The sequence below is a fragment of the Octopus sinensis genome, linkage group LG3, assembly GCF_006345805.1.
Source record: "Octopus sinensis linkage group LG3, ASM634580v1, whole genome shotgun sequence".
Taxonomy (NCBI): domain Eukaryota; kingdom Metazoa; phylum Mollusca; class Cephalopoda; order Octopoda; family Octopodidae; genus Octopus; species Octopus sinensis.
In genome coordinates this window covers 85879512-85895973 of record NC_042999.1, presented here as the reverse complement: position 1 = coordinate 85895973, position 16462 = coordinate 85879512, and the positions used below count along the sequence as shown (strand labels likewise).

At 35.0% G+C, this 16462-nt stretch overlaps 1 protein-coding gene across 2 annotated transcripts in view; it reads left to right on the top strand.

Annotated features, from left to right (window-relative positions):
- The first annotated feature begins 54 nt into the window (after positions 1-54).
- Positions 55-16462, top strand: part of LOC115209674 (lysine-specific demethylase JMJ30-like) — a 35013-nt gene continuing 18605 nt past the window's right edge. For both annotated transcript variants that reach the window (XM_029778145.2, XM_036501120.1), the window contains exons 1-2: positions 55-206; positions 8907-9194. In XM_029778145.2, coding sequence (XP_029634005.1) covers positions 8944-9194 — 251 coding nt within the window. In that variant the 5' untranslated portion in view covers positions 55-206; positions 8907-8943. The remainder of the gene's footprint in view (positions 207-8906; positions 9195-16462) is intronic.

Sequence of the window (16462 nt, the reverse complement as noted above, 5' to 3'; positions counted from 1 at the left end):
GTCGAACTGTTGAGAGAGAGAGAGGGAGGGAGGGAGGTGAAGGCCGGTGGGGAGGGGAGGGAGTAGAGACGAAGCTGGGAAATACTGATTCAGGCTGCAAGTCTTTTAATAATAAATAATAAATAAATAAAACTCTTGCAAGTGAGAAAAGAAAACAATTGTCAATTAACACGTTCGCTTCAAGATTTTATTGCGCATCAGTAAAGGTAAATAATGTTTGCAGTAATCACTATTATAGTCTAATAGAAATAGTAGTAATGAGAAATATATAATAATTTTATATATACATATATATATATCTGCAGATAAAACGTGCCTTTCTAAATGGGGTTTTTATTTCTTTTTTTTTTTCCATTTTCGGTGTGGTATTAAAATAATCATGAATGAGTTTAATTTGGGAATAGCATGCTAAACGAGTTAAGTGCATTTTGGAGTATGAAAGGTGACGATAGTGTGTGATGGTGAGAAGATAAACATTGAAGAAGAGAGCGGTAACTCCACACTGCTAACTTTAACCAGCACGGTTAATCCAGTGTAAACATCTGCCCAAATTAATAAAGAATCAAATTATTGCTACATTTCAGTGTGGTTCTTACGCTCACCTAAACTAAGCATTTTTATTTATGGAGGGGAGTGATTATGTCATTAGGTACCAGGTGATTTCGACATTTTACTGGTCGTTTAAAAAGCAAACAGTTTATCAACATATTGTCTTTGATATTATCAATGTACGATTAATGCACTAATTGTTTTACTGAAGTTTAGTTGGACAGGGATGTTTGAAATTAAAGCAAAAAAATGTATGTTAGTTACCAAAACATTAGAATGATAACTATACTTTGATTGATAATAGGTCAATTTCAACTGTTAGGATCCTCGGGGTTGCATTACAAATATTAACGTAAGAATTTGCATTCATTTTCTAGTAATTGCGATTTACTATGAAATATTACTATTAATAGCTAACCACTTAAAATAAATAACAGTTTTTGAAGTTAATCACAATTTTTTACGTTGATAATGTAATTCATTTCGAATATAGTCTTAGAATAATTGGTAAATTTTGTTAACCATCTGCTAGTGAAGAAAAGATTCATTTCTAATTTAAAAATCGAAATAGTGTCGTAAAAATTACAAAGATTAAATAAAAATAGTAACTGGAGCTCTAATATTTTCGATTAAAAAAAATTTCAAAGCTTTTTATTTTGCATAACATACCCCATTATTAAATATTATATTAAAAACCAACAAAACACATTATTTTGATTCAGTTATATTACATCAACACCAGACAAATCATCCGTATTTAACATTCTTTCCTTTAAAATTACGTGACGTAGATCCATTCTAAGTCAATTACCATTTAACCTCCCCCAGAATCACTTTTGAAACATCTTTCTAACGAAAGAAAGATCAAGTTAGCTGATCTTTATTTTAAGCTCCTGGAATTTGTAAATTGAGATACACGCGTGCCGCAAAGAAATCCTGATGGTGAAGAATTAAGACCTCAGTACTGTATCCAAAGGAGTGTATAAAATAGTAAATGAAAAGGTCAAGACTAGAAGAGATTACTTGTAATATTTCAGGAATAGGTGCTTGAGGTTAGTCATAAGAATGAATTAGATTAGCAGAATTATGTCCTTTTTTATAGAAAAAAAAAGGAAGAACTGGACTGTCAGATATATACATAGGCTAATAAAGAAGTAAAGATTTAAATTTATGGCTATTGGTTTACTTTCTGGTCCTGTTTAAAATGATTAAGAAAATATTTGACAAATTTTACAATAAATACTATAGATGAATTTGAATATGAAAAATATAGACAGACATTATCCATGAGGGCAGGATTACTAACAACTAAAGAAGCCATAAATAAAATTTTCAACCCAGTGGTAAGATTTTTCAACTACATATGAGAGGTCATCAGTTTATACATGAAATTACACAAGGAACAATATGTAGTGTATATTAGAATGAGTTGAAACACTATTGAGTTAGAATTTTATAGGCTATGTGATCCTGAATTGTCTACTCCTTAAATAATATACATATATTGTTGGCTGTTATATATTTTTCACTATTTCTCCTTCTATTCATCCATCTTTATATATATATATATTAATGAGAAGATGGATTGAACAGGCTTCATTAAAAATTGCTACAATAGTTTCAATGCATTATTATCAGCTGTTAATTGTTGAATGTTACATAAATTATATGTAATATTGTATTATTGTGATTCAATAATAGCTGTATACATGCACATACTCAGGTGACCAGAGTGAGTCTGTTCAATCCATCTCATATTAAAAATTGTTTCTTTATGGATATTTGTGAATTTCCACATGTATATCCAGTAACAGAAGTCCTACTGCAAGTCACTGATATGAATGAGTTATCTAGTCACAGGTCTCTAGTGTTTATTTGTTGGTTTAGGTATTAAACTCTTATGCTATCAAAACACTATAAATCATCAGCATATATTCATTATCCACTAAGTTTATGCTGCACATCTACAAAGCCATTATGTAAAAATTAAGTAAATTAATTTATTTAATTTGCAATTAAATAACCTATTTGTAATTTACAACAATGACAAAGTCTTTGTTTTAGCACCCCATGACTACCAGCTTAATTTTGTCCCTGATACTTTCATCTATCCTTATATAATGTGGGGTTGCTCTGTATCTTCTGTATAGCAAGACGCCTGCTTGCCCCTGACATAAAAAGAATCATCTCTCCTCTTTCTAAAATACCCTTGGCCATCACCAATTAATCGGGAGGGGCCTTTTCCCTCTTCTCTTTTTCTTGTGCTTTTCCATCTTGCAAGTTACTTGTCAATCCCACTAGTGCTGGTAGCACAAAAAAAGCACCCTGTACTCACTGGGTTGGCATTATGAAGAGCATCCAGCTGTAGAAACCATGCCAAAGCTGACATGGAGAACTATGCAGCCCTGTAGATCACTGGATCCAGTCAAACCATCCAGCCCATGCCAGCATGGAAGGTGGACTTTAAATCATGCTGATGATGACGATGATGATGATAAACCAAGCTGTACCTACTTGTTTTTAACATAAAAATACCACTGGCTGCCATTTAGGAGCCATTAGTGGCTAGATTCCCAATCTAAAGATAACTTCTATCCACCAATCATGAAAACCTTGGAAAGGATCATAGATGCTGCCTTCCTCCTATGACTAATCTGTTAAAAAAATAAGTGTTAAGTAGTTAATTTTTCTAAAGCAAGTTTTTATCTTAATGAACTTAGCTACATAATGTACAGTTGCAGTTGGTCAAGTTGATAAAATATTGTTTTACTGGTCATGTTAATTATTCACATCTTTTCACCACCCCTGCACTGTCTGTGTCTATAGTCAAGAATATTCTTGTTAGATTCATTTTGCTTAACTGTAAATCGGTTGTTGTTCAACCCCAGACTATTTTATCCATGTTGGTAGAGTGTGATTTCTGAGAATTTTACTGCAATTTCAGACTGGTCAAACAAACACATAAAAAACATCCTTATTGGTTTGTGTTATGCATAGATAGAGTTTACCAGTAAGTGATAAGTGAATCATACCTTTGCAAAACATCTTTCATTTGTTTTGTTCTCTGAATTATGAGTCAGAGGACAAGAGAGCAGTTTTATGTATCCCTCTTGAAATCATTACATGGAAACATTAGTCTTTAGTGATATATATTTCTTTACTACCCACAAGGGGCTAAACACAGAGGGGACAAACAAGGACAGACAAACGGATTAAGTTGATTACATCGACTCCAGTGTGTAACTGGTACTTAATTTATCGACCCCGAAAGGATGAAAGGCAAAGTCGACCTCGGCGGAATTTGAACTCAGAACGTATTGGCAGACGAAATATGGCTATGCATTTTGCCCGGCATGCTAACGATTCTGCCAGCTCGCCGCCTTATCTTTAGTGATATAGTGGCATTGTGATATATAGCAGGACTAAGCAAACTAATTTATAGAATTCATCCAAAATGTAATGTTATCCAATTGCCATGAGGTGTAAAAAGGTTAGGTTTCAAACTCAAAAATCAAGAATGGGAAAAATTGAAATTTTCTTTGTAGAAAGAAAATTCACCTCAAGCATGTGAGGTGATGATGTGGCTAAGAAGCTTGCTTCCCAACTGTGTGGTCTCAGTGTCAATCCCACTGCATAGCAATGTGAGTGGATGTGGTTGATAAAAACTGAAAGAAGGCTCAATATGTGTGTATGCCTGTCCATACTTATGTCTTGAAATCAAAAGATGATTATAGATGAGCATCATATTGGCCAGAAAAAAATATTTTGATGTTTGGAAACATAATTATTGGCAATAGTATCAGGCCTCAGAAAATCTGCCTCGAGAAATACCATCTGACCAATGTGAGTATGGAAAAGTAGACATTAAATTGTGTAGCAGTTTCTTGATTTAATGTGTGTGTATATATAAAATATATATATATATAAATGCACAAGTGAGTGGACAAAAGAAGGGCACTCAACAAATTTATTGGGAGTTACATGTTTGGGTCAAAACAGGTTGATTCAATTCATTGGTACTCCGAGTTTCAAGAATGAACTTGAATGGCTGAAGATTAGCATCACGCTTGAAACTTGGAGTACCAATGAACTTGAATCAAACTGTTTTGATCCATATATATATATATTATTGACCACACATACTCAATGTATACATTTAGTTTGTTTGCTACAGTATAGCACCTAGGGGAAGACTCCTTCTTTATGCTGGGTGCTAAAACACCTGAAAGTCTAGACAGGTGAGATAACTCACCTCCAATCAAATTCTGGTGTGATGGATGCCGATATTTTGCCATTTTTGTGGCTTCCCAACATCACATTACCTGAATCGAACACGGGGATGAATTGGTTAATCAATCAGTCAGTTGTTTGTTTGTGAAAGTCCTTTGGTCGCTATTTGCAATCTCATCAATGACATGCTCTCTCTGTCTTCAAGGTCTGCCTTGAGTCTCAAGGCAGATTGATTGATTGGTCAAGCAAATGATCAATTAGATAGTTGATTGGATATTTAACTGATTGACTAACTAATAAAGAAGTGATATTAAACCAGTGCATGTGTTTATTATTATTGGCATAATGACCCTCCCAAGACAAAACAAGATTTGTTTCAGTACATGAATTCACATCCCGCAAACCAAATACAAAAACACAGTAGATATATAATGGGCTTATTATATATATATATATGTGTGTGTGTATGACTTTATGTGAGAGTGAGTTCATATTTCCCTCATGTCTCCACATATTTGCAGATTGTAAATATAAGCCTGACTATTCATACAGACAGTTTGCATATCAGGGCTTTTTGACATGTTCTGCAATCTTTGTGAATAAAAGAAACAATGAAACAGTGTCATTTGTTTCCAGCTCTCCATGTAACCATGTTTGGGCTGTTCATTGTTCAGTAGACCAGGAGATTCTTATCTTGCTTGGAAACAGATGAGGGTTAATGTCATGAAAGGTATCTGCAAAATGTTGATGATGATGTTTATTTCAGAATAAATTTTATAAAACAAGTCATACATATAAGTTTACCTGATTTTAAAATCCATCCCACTTTAAGTACCCATGGTACACCACTAAAAAGATTTATTTCTAAGAAACTGATTAAGTTAGAGCTAATTTCAAGACTATCCTTTTTTTACTGAAGTTAAAATTTACAAGGTAGATTGATATTGACTGCTTTTGATCTTCTCTTAGAAAACAACTTCAAGAAATAAGTTAGTTGGTATGGATGAAAATATAATTAGTCCAGCATGAAATGTTGTTTGAAAATAGGGCTTTGAAATAGCTCATGAATAGGGCATGAGAATTGGGTTGAAAGCTTTTGAAATGCAACAAGTCCCTCCCATTTTAAAAAGATTAATTTTATTTTTCTTGAATATGTAATAAGTGGACAGGAAGTAGCTGGAAAAATTGAATGAACTGGTTCTGAGAAATGATTAACTTTCTGGGAAATCTATACTATTATTGAATGGGATACTTTACTGATATTGATGTTTTAATACTAGGGAACATCACATCAGTTAAATTAGTATTATCAGGTCATCCCATAAGTTCTGTCCAATTTTACCTTTTTTAAAATTGAATGACATTTAATAGTATTTTAGAAAGTCTAATGGAATTAAAAACTATTTTTATGCATTTGTGTACATTTAAACTAATTAAATATTATTTTACAGAATAATAGAATTAAAATTTCATTGATTAAAACCTTTTCTAATATGGAAGTATCCAAAGAGCATTTGAGGCACATAATGCTTTATGAGTACAAAAAAGGAAACTCTGCAGCCAAAGCAACTCGAAATATACATTCAGTTTATGGGAAATAATGCTTGAATGAAAGAACTTGCAGAAGATAGTTTGCAAAATTCAGAAGTGGAAATTTCAGCCTTGAAGATGAAGATCAAACAGGACGTCCAGTTCAGTTTGATAAGCTCCCTGGGGCATTACTTAAAGAAAATCCTGCATTATCAGTTGAAGAATTGGCAATAAAGCTTAGTTCAAACCATACAACTGTTCATCATCATCTTCAACAACTTGGAAAGGTTCCCAAACTTGGAAAATGGATGCCTCATGGATTGTCTGAAAGCAACCACAAATCCCGAGTTGACATCTGCTCTTCTCTCCTTTCTCACAAACTTAATTCACCCTTTTTGGATAGACTTGTGACTGGTGATGAAAAATGGATCTTCTATTGAAATGTTAAATGTCGTAAACAGTGGCTTGGTAAAAGGGGAAAAGCTCAACCACAACCGAGACGGGAACTTCATGGGAAAAAGGTTCTTCTCTCTATCTGGTGGGATTGCAAAGAAGTAATTCACTTTGAATTGTTACTAGCTAATGCAACAATCAATGCTCAAGTTTACTGTCAGCAATTAGAGTGTTTGAACCAAGCTTTGAAGAAAAAAAGACCTGCTTTAATGAATCAAAAAGGAGTGATGTTTCATCAGGACAATGCGTGACCCCACACTGCAAAGATCACATCACAGAAGATTGAAGAGCTTGGTTGAAAAAAATTCCTTATCCACCTTATTCTCCCGACCTTGCTCCTTCAGACTACCATTTGTTTTGTAGTTTACAGAATTATTTGGAGGACATAACTTTCGCAAGCCAGGATGTCGAAACTGACATTTCAGAGTTCTTCACTTTGAAACCAAAAGAGTTTTACATTAATGGGATTAAAAAGCTTGTAAATAGATGGAAGGAAGTCATAGATAATCAGGGAAAGTACATTGATGATTAAATTTCAATTAAATATAACATTTGATCACTTGTTTTCTTTATTCAAAATTCGGACAGAACTTATGGGATGATCTGATATATCTAGCTTCAAAGCTTAGATATGACTAATTTATAACAAGTAGCTGATGTAAAATATTAACTATGTAGCACTATGAATTGAAATAAAATAGTGTTAACAGAAATTATCAGTTGACTCAGAGATCTCCAGCTGAGCTTGTTTTGTAAAATATATATTGGCCACTAAAAAGACAGAAATGTATTTTACTTCAAGGGATGTTAGAAATGTTGATAGTAAAACAACTGCACAATAGTTTTAAGCTATTGTAGATGCAAAATATTTAGTTTTGCATCTCCAACAGCTTAGAACCTCATAAGTGCAAGTTTGTTAGGAAATTTGTTCCACAAGCACATAGTTTCTGGTTTAGTCTCACTGTGCTTATTCTGGGCCAAGTATATTCTACTATATTTCAAGATCAAGGTCAACCAGTGCCTTTTGAGTCAATTTAGTTGATGGAAACTCATCATTTGTGTGTTTGTGTGTGTGTGTACTCATCTAGACATTTCCACACTGATTATAAATAAAGCCACCATTCATACAAATGGTGTCATTTGTTTTCAATCTTCATGCAAAGATGGCTGACTGCTGAGTACATTCTTTGAAGGACATGGGGAATTATTATTTTGCATGGAAACAGGAAGTATTGCTTTGCTTGGCAACAAAAAGAAGACATAGCTGTAGAAAACCTGCCTCATCAAGTCTCATTTGACCTATGCAAGCATAGAAAAGTGAGCATTGTAATGACAACAATGCTAATTCATATTTAGGTGTTGAATTTTGTGAGAAGTGAGAGGGGTTTTTTTTTTGAGTAGTTCATGTCAACACCAGGAATCTCTTTTACATCTTAGCTTGTGCTTATAATTAAAAAAAAAATCTGTTGGCTATATTGAAGATATGTGAGGTGGATTCCCATAGTAACTGTCATAAACTCGAGTCCTCTGCATATTAAGACTAAATGTACAAGGAAAATTCTTAATTCAAAAGTTTTAATAGACACAAATTTTTTTCAGGCATTGGACTACAGCCATGATGGAGCACTGCCTTGAAGGATTTAGTTGTACAAATCAATCAATCCCAGTACTTATTTTATCAGATTGTTTACAAGACTGTAAACAAACCAACACTGGTTGTCAAATGGTCATGGAGGACAAACTCACAAACATACATACACACACATACACCATATGAGTTTCCATCAACCAAATCCATTTACAAGGTCTTGGTCAGCCCAGGACTATAGTAGAAGACACTTGCTCAAGGTGTCATGCAGTGGGACTGAACCCAAAACCACATAATTGGGATGCAGGTTTCTTACCACAGAGACATGCTTACAACATGTTTTGCAGAACTTTGCATTGTTTTGTGGTTATCAAAATACTCAAGTTGAATTTAGAAAATATATATATATCTGGCCTATAAACTGCACTTTTATTATGTTGGAAATATCATGTTTACTATATTTCTGTATATTGATATGTAATGCACAGAATTATCTATGCGAAGATTGTATTAAAATTTATGAAATCTCATTTTCTTTTCTTTGTATTTTCATTAGAACCGAATATGATGGCAGCTGTATGAAATAAATAAATATGGCTGGATTGAAACTGCATCACCTGATGTCTCTTTTGTTAATCTTGTTTGCATTTTCTTCGGCTGAAGAACTGCTCCCACTTGGAAAGCATTCTGAAAATGGACAGCAGATGGAATATATTTCCTACATTCCAAGTACAACAGAATTTTATAATGACTTTGTTAAACCTGAATTACCATTATTAATGAAAAATGTTCTTACTGACATCAATTTTCCGATGTTGAATATTTGGACTGATGAATATTTAGGGTAAGTCAAATGAAAATGTTTAAAATACTTTTTTTTTATGGAAAAGGTTTCTTTTAATTTTTAATCGAATGCATAATTTTACTAGCTGTTTTCTTAAATTAATAATATTAATACACTAACTTGTTCTTTTTGTACATACCTGTGGTATTTGTCACACTTACTTCAAAGGAAGAAGTGAGAGAGATGAGGACAGAGAGGAAGTAAGAAAGAAAGAGACAGTGAGTGGTGATGTCATTCGTTTTGTGTTTTAAATGCTTTAGAGAGGAAGTAAGAGAGAAAGAGAGAGTGAAAGAGACAGTGAGTGGTGATGGCATTCGTGTCCTGTTTTTAAATATTTATCACATCACAAGAAAAGTAGATACATAGATCAAAAGAAAAGTTGATACATAGATACATACACACATTGTTAAATTAAAAGCAGGAGAGAGGAGGGACTCAGAAGAAATGAGAGATAAATTGAGAGAGACAGTAGATGCATAGATCAAAAGAAACCTGATACATAGATACACAGACACATTGTTAAATTAAAGACAAATAACTACAGCGTATACTGGATGTCACTTTCACTTTTCATTACCACACAAGGATAAAATTAACTCAATTGTAGAGAAAAGGAGTGAAGTGATAGAGATAGAGAAAGGAAAGCATTAGTTATTTACAACGACAATTAGACTCAAATACCATTGATCTTTTCTAGCTTCTTTACTTTTAACAATGAAGTAAAGGGAAGACATTTAGTAATGAATAGAGGAAAGTCTTTCAGGTGTTTACGTTTTTATTCTGGGAGTTCTAGAAGGACTGACTGTTAGTGCTCTCTTCTTTCCCTCCATATCTGGTACTTATTCACCTTCTTTCATAGTTCTTCATATCTTTTAGTTGGGGGGGGGGGGACCATGATTTTTTTTCAGGCATGTTTAACGTTTTCTCTACAAACTACAAACAAGACCCCTCCCTTTCTTTTTTTTTTCATACAAAAATTATGCAAATTACAAATGAGGTATAGCTGTGAAAAGAGCACAGAAAATGGGTAATACCCGCTACAAAATGGGTGGGGGAGAAAAGTTGCTTACGGGTGGCTACACAGAATTCAGCTCTATACTTTAACCCTTTCGTTACTATATTTCTGACCAAAATACACCCCTCATGAGTTTCAATTAAATTCTAAAATAATCATGAATCTAGGCTTGTTTCATTAAATAACTGTAACTTTTTTACTTATCAGCATATTAATGTGATATTTGGAACATAATTAAAGAAAGGGTTCTTAATCAATTCTATTGCATAACTTTTGTCTCAAAGTGACTTTAATTACAAGTAAATCCAGGTAAATTGAGCAAAAGGTAAAAATATTAAAATTTTGTTTAAACATCACCATAGAAAATGAATCATCAGCTAATATTCAAATGGGTATGCAACAAAATTTTGATTAAGAAGAATTGTGCACATCACTATATCATCAGTTGAATTTAATGCACAACAGATGTACCATAAAGGTGGAATAAAGTGAAATACTGGAATCCACCGTAAGTTTGACCGAACTAAAGAAATCGGTCAAAAAATAATATACGGCCCTGGTTATGGTATGGAAGTGATAAATTCCAGACCACATCGTTCCCTAGGCCATGCTGACTAACATTATTTTCCCTGTATAAAAACTAAATCCACGCAGTACCCAGTATTTGCTTCACAAATTTTCTGAAATTTGAACCCCCATTTTGTGTTTGTTTCCGCATTGATCGCTTCAAACATTAACTTCCAGACCACATCATACCCTAAGCCATGCTGACTAACATTAGTTTCCCTGTATAAAAACTAAATCCACAACAGTACCCAGTATTTTGCTTCACAAATTTTCCAATTCGGAATCAATGCTTGATAACATAAAACTCCTATCCATTTTCAAAGTTGAAGAAAAATCGATGCCGAAAAAAATGTGGAAAAAAATCTCCCAAAATCAGGGAATTAAAATTACATGTTGATCGTTGTACAAAACTGTAGATGAACTGTTTATGAAGCATAATCACGTGTTTTCACGAATGTACTAAAGAGATTTGCTTTGATATTCTCATTTAAATATGAATAGGTAAATTCGGGCGGCTTTGGGCGGTTTGGTAATGAAAGGGTTAAAGAGTGTCTTCTACAATAGCCTCGGGCTGACTAAAGCCTCATGAGTGAATTTGGTAGACGGGAGCTGAAAGAAGCCTGTCAGGTATGCATGTATGTATGTACGTACGCACGCACGCATGCATATCATCATCATCATCATCATCATCATTTAACGTCCATTTTCCATGCTAGCATGGGTTATCTATTATATAAAATCTGTTCTGTCTGTCTGTGTGTGTGTCTTCTAAGATCTTGGGCATCCTCCATCCGATTGCACTCAAATTTGATATGTAGATACCGACGGTATCAGGGCATGTATAAGTCTTGAAAAAATTACAAAAATCGATTCCAGGTAAGAATGCAATCAATAAAGCTGTAGGAACGTGCATTTGTACGTGCAAGTACATCAGCTGTGCAATCAATACTACTTGTATGTGAGAAAAATGCACATGCAGTTTGCGCAAAAAAAGTCGGCTGGCTTGAAATAATGCCACAAATTGCAGTATATTTAAGAGACCAAAAAAGCCTGACCTTTAGCCACAGAAGGATGTGGGCATGCAGTAGGCCTCTCTTCTGCCATTCCATGTTGTATGTGAAACAACGAACTGCTCCAAACAACTGGGCGTACCTGACCAAATCCATCATTTTTTGAAGCTTCAGATGGGAGACATGTGCAATGATGTCATGCCTGTGACAGGAATGTTGGTCATTGAGGAGATGCGATTTTGGTTTAAATGTTTGACAACTCAGTACCGTTCATTGGACGGGTTGGGTGTTTTGCTCGTATATATATATATATATATATATGAGAAATATAAAAGAAGGGAAAATGCTGGAGATCCATATACACCACCTGGCAAAATTATGAAGTGAAAATATGTAGAAAACATATATAAAAAGGGGAAGAGAAATACCTTCATTTCACATACTTTTAATATCTTTTTATGAAAAAATATATATACATACATTATGAATGATAAATGTCTCATAAAATGTAGTAATATCCAACCGGTTTTCGCTATTTAAATTAGCTTTTCAAGGACATTTTGAAGTAATCATTCCTTTGTCTCTAGGAATGATTACTTCAGAATGTCCCTTGAAAATCTGATTTAAATAGCGAAAACTAGTTGGATATTACTACATTTTTGGGATCTTTACCTTTTGACCTACAGATTTTAAAAATAATTTTTAGTAACGAAACACTTTCAAACTTCATACACTGGTAGAATGTGTCATATAAAACATGCTTTACTCTTAGCATTTTTGAGAAAAACTTATATTTACAAAGTACCGACAAAATACCGCTAAGTGTTTTGCCCAACATTCTAACAATTCAGCCAACTCACTGCCTTATGATCTTCAAACTTGGGGCCTCACAGAGGTAGTGACTAATGACTGAGACCTTTGGCGATATGCTGTACTTGAGGAAACCTGTCAAGTCAAGTGAAATCATAGTTGTGGCTGATGCTGGTGTCATATAACTAGCACCTGTGCTGATGGCATGTAAAAAGTACCTTTTGTGCCACCTCACAGAGGCAAGGAGGCAAATTACCTGATGCCGGCGGTATAAGAAACACTCCTTTTGAGTGTTGGGCCCCATTGAGGCAATGACCAAGACCTTTGGCATTATGTCATGCTTCAGAAGAAGACCCATCAAACCAAGTAAAGTCGCAGTCATGGCAGATACTGATATCACACAAATGGCACCCATGCTGGTGGCATGTAAAAGCACCCATTACACTCTCAGAGTGGTTGGCGTTAGCTGTAGAAACCATGCCAAATCAGACTGGAGTCTATTGTAGCCTTCCAGCTTGCCAGCCCTGGTCAAACCATCCAACCCATGCCTGCATGGACAATGGATGCTAAATGATGATGATGAATAATGGTTTCATATTTTAGCACAAGGCCAGCATGTTTGAGGGAGGGCTGATTTGAGTTGATTACATTAACCCCAGTGTTCAGCTTGTACTTATTTTATCAATCCCAAAAAGATGAAAGGCAAAGTCAACTTTGGCAGAATAATAATAACAAGAGCACTCAGAGGGCACAAACCTCTGCCAAGGCAACACCAAACTCTTCTCAACGATTAGCCAGAGATGATTTTTAAAATGAGAATATCTGAAATAAACTCTATTGCACTTACAGACAAGAATACTAAAAACGAACCCAATTGCTCTCAAAAATCAAGTTAAAAAAACAGGAAAACTAATCCAGAATCCTTGTCCGGTACCAGATCAATCCCAAAATCTAATCAGTTATGAGGCCAAACATCTCTGAAAGTTTAATCCGAATTCATCCAGCAGTTCTTGAGATGTCTTGTCAATGGATAAATAAACAAACATGACTGAAAACAACAACTCTGCCTTCACTAAGGCAGAGGTAATAATAATAATAATAATAATAAAAATAATAAAATGATTTTCTTCTAGCATAGGCACAAGGTTGGAAATTTACTAGGAGAGGATTAGTTAATTATATTGACTTCCAGTATGACTGGTACTTATATTATCCTTGGAGGGTTGAAAGGTAAACTTGAACTCAGAAAGTAGAAATTTGAGGGAAGGGCTAGCTACTCAAATTCTTGACTGGTACTTTATTTCATCATCCCCAGAGGGTGGAAAAGCAAAGTTGACTCTAATGGGATTTGAACTCAGAACATAAAAAGCCAGCACAAATACCATAAAGCAGTTTGTATGACACTCTAACTGTTCCGCCAATCCACTACCCTAACAATAATAATGATGATGATGACGGCAGCGACGATGACAATTATTTCAATATTTGGCACTAGGTCAGTAGTTTCATGGGATGGATTGATTACATTGACCCCAGTACTCAACTGGTACTTATTTTATTGACTCTGAAAGGATGAAAGGCAAAGTTGACCTTGACAGAATTTGAACTCAGAACGTAAAGACAGATGAAATACTGCTAAGCCTGGCATGCTAACAATTTTGCCAGTTCGCTGCCTTAATAATGATAATGATAATAATCCTTTCTACTATAGGCACAAGGCTTGAAATGAGGAATTAGGGGCTAGTTGATCATAACAACCACAATGATCAACTGATACTTAATTTATCAACCCCAAAAGGATGAAAGGCAAAGCCGAATTTGAATTCAGAGCATAAAGACAGACAAAATGCCACTGAGCATTTTACCTGGTGTGCTAACGATTCTGCCAGCTTGTCTACCGATCTGGTGAACACTCCACGGCCCCCTTTTATTTATCATAGTCCTCCAAGCAATAACAGAGGAATTCAAGACAGGATGCCCCTGGGAGCTTCTCTATGCTGATGACCTTGCTCTAATAGCTGAGTCACTATCAGAACTAGAGGAGAAGTTTCAGGTGTGGAAGCAAGGTCTAGAATTGAAGGGCCTTAGAGTCAATGTAGCAAAGCCAAAGTCTTCAAATCAAATGAAATTTATTGGCAGGAGAAGAGAATAATGTGTTTAAGCTATGTAAAAAATAAATAAATAAAAAGTTATTGTTATATACAGTTTTATACATAGTCGCCTCTTTGAACAGGAGAGTGCTATGTGGTAGTGAAACATGGCCCGTGACTGCTGAGGACATGGGTAAACTTGCAAGGAATTAGCTAGTATGCTCTGCTGGAAGTGTAATGTCAGAGAGTAAGCGCCTTGAGAGAAAAGTTGGACATAAGAAGCATCAGATGTGGTGTGCAAGAGAGATGACTGCGCTGGTATGGTCACGTGTTGTGTATGGATGAGGACAGCTGTGTGCCACACCCTAGCAGTAGCGGGATCCTGTGGAAGAGGAAGACCTGGTATGTGGTGATGAAGCATGACCTTTGAACGTTGAGCAATGACAAGTGACCAAGACCTTTGGAGATATGCTGTGCTTGAGAAGACCCGGCAAGCCAAGTGAATCAGTAACCATGGCCTATGTCAGTGCAACATAACCAACCCATTTAAGAGTACCCTTCAATCATTGGGCAATAAACTGTGCTTTCAAAGATTTGTTGAGGCAAGTGAAGTTGTTGTTGTGACCGATGACACTACCGCCTGATTGGTACCCATGCCAGTGGCACGTAAAAAGCACCACTTGAGTGTGATCGTTGCCAGTGGCATGTAAAAAGCACTCACTACACTCTCTGAATGGTTGGCATTAGGAAGGGCATCCAGCTGTAGAAACATTGCCAGATCGGATTGGAGCCTGGTGCAGCCTTCTGGCTTGCCAACCACTAATTAAAGGGATATAAATATATCATCACCTGTTGACAAGCAGTGGTGAGGGATAATCACAAACACACATACAGATATGCACAAGCACACACACAAACACACACCAACACAGGTGCAATTTCACTTAGCTCAACATATCATCTCAAACACAGCAAATCACCAAAAGGAACTTATTGTGTGTGTGTGCTTGTGCATATCTGTGTGTGTGTGTGTGCTTGTGCATATCTATGTGTGTGTGTGTTTGTGTTTATCCCTCACCACTACTTGTCAACAGGTGATGATTTATTTATATCCCTTTAACTTGGTGGTTTGGCGAAAAAGACCAATAGAATAAGTGCCAAGTTTTAGAAAAGAAGTATTGGGATTGATTCATTTAACAAAACCCTTCAATGCAGTTTCCCAGTATGGCCATAGTCCAATGGCTGAAACAAGTAAAAGATAAATGATGCACATGGGATTTCAAGATTATATAATGACCACTAAAATGTTCTATACAGATTATGCATCGTCATAGGTTTAATTAATTTTTAAAATCTGTTTAAAATCAGTAAATCAGTTATAATCTTTGTGGCAATTAATAATTAAAAAAATGTCAGAAAAATAACATCAATTGATCATGGATGAAATTCAGGTTGACATCAGCTGGATATTTGAAAATTTGAGTTCTGATTTTAAATAATATGAATAGTCTGTGCTAGCCCACCAGCTGGCTTAATGTGTTGTGTTTCTGAATTAGATATTTGTTTAACTGTGATTTGATTTGTTTTTCAAAATATTAAACAAAGTTTTAAAACTAAATCCTTGTCAACTGTCAAAGCTGATATTTGGTATTATATGTTCTGCCAGAGTGTGGCAATATCTAATTTTACTTTTTTTAAAATTTTTTAAGTCTATGTGCTTTGGCTACAAACCTAACTCGAAGATCAAATGAATTAACATTGTACTTGTTATTTGAC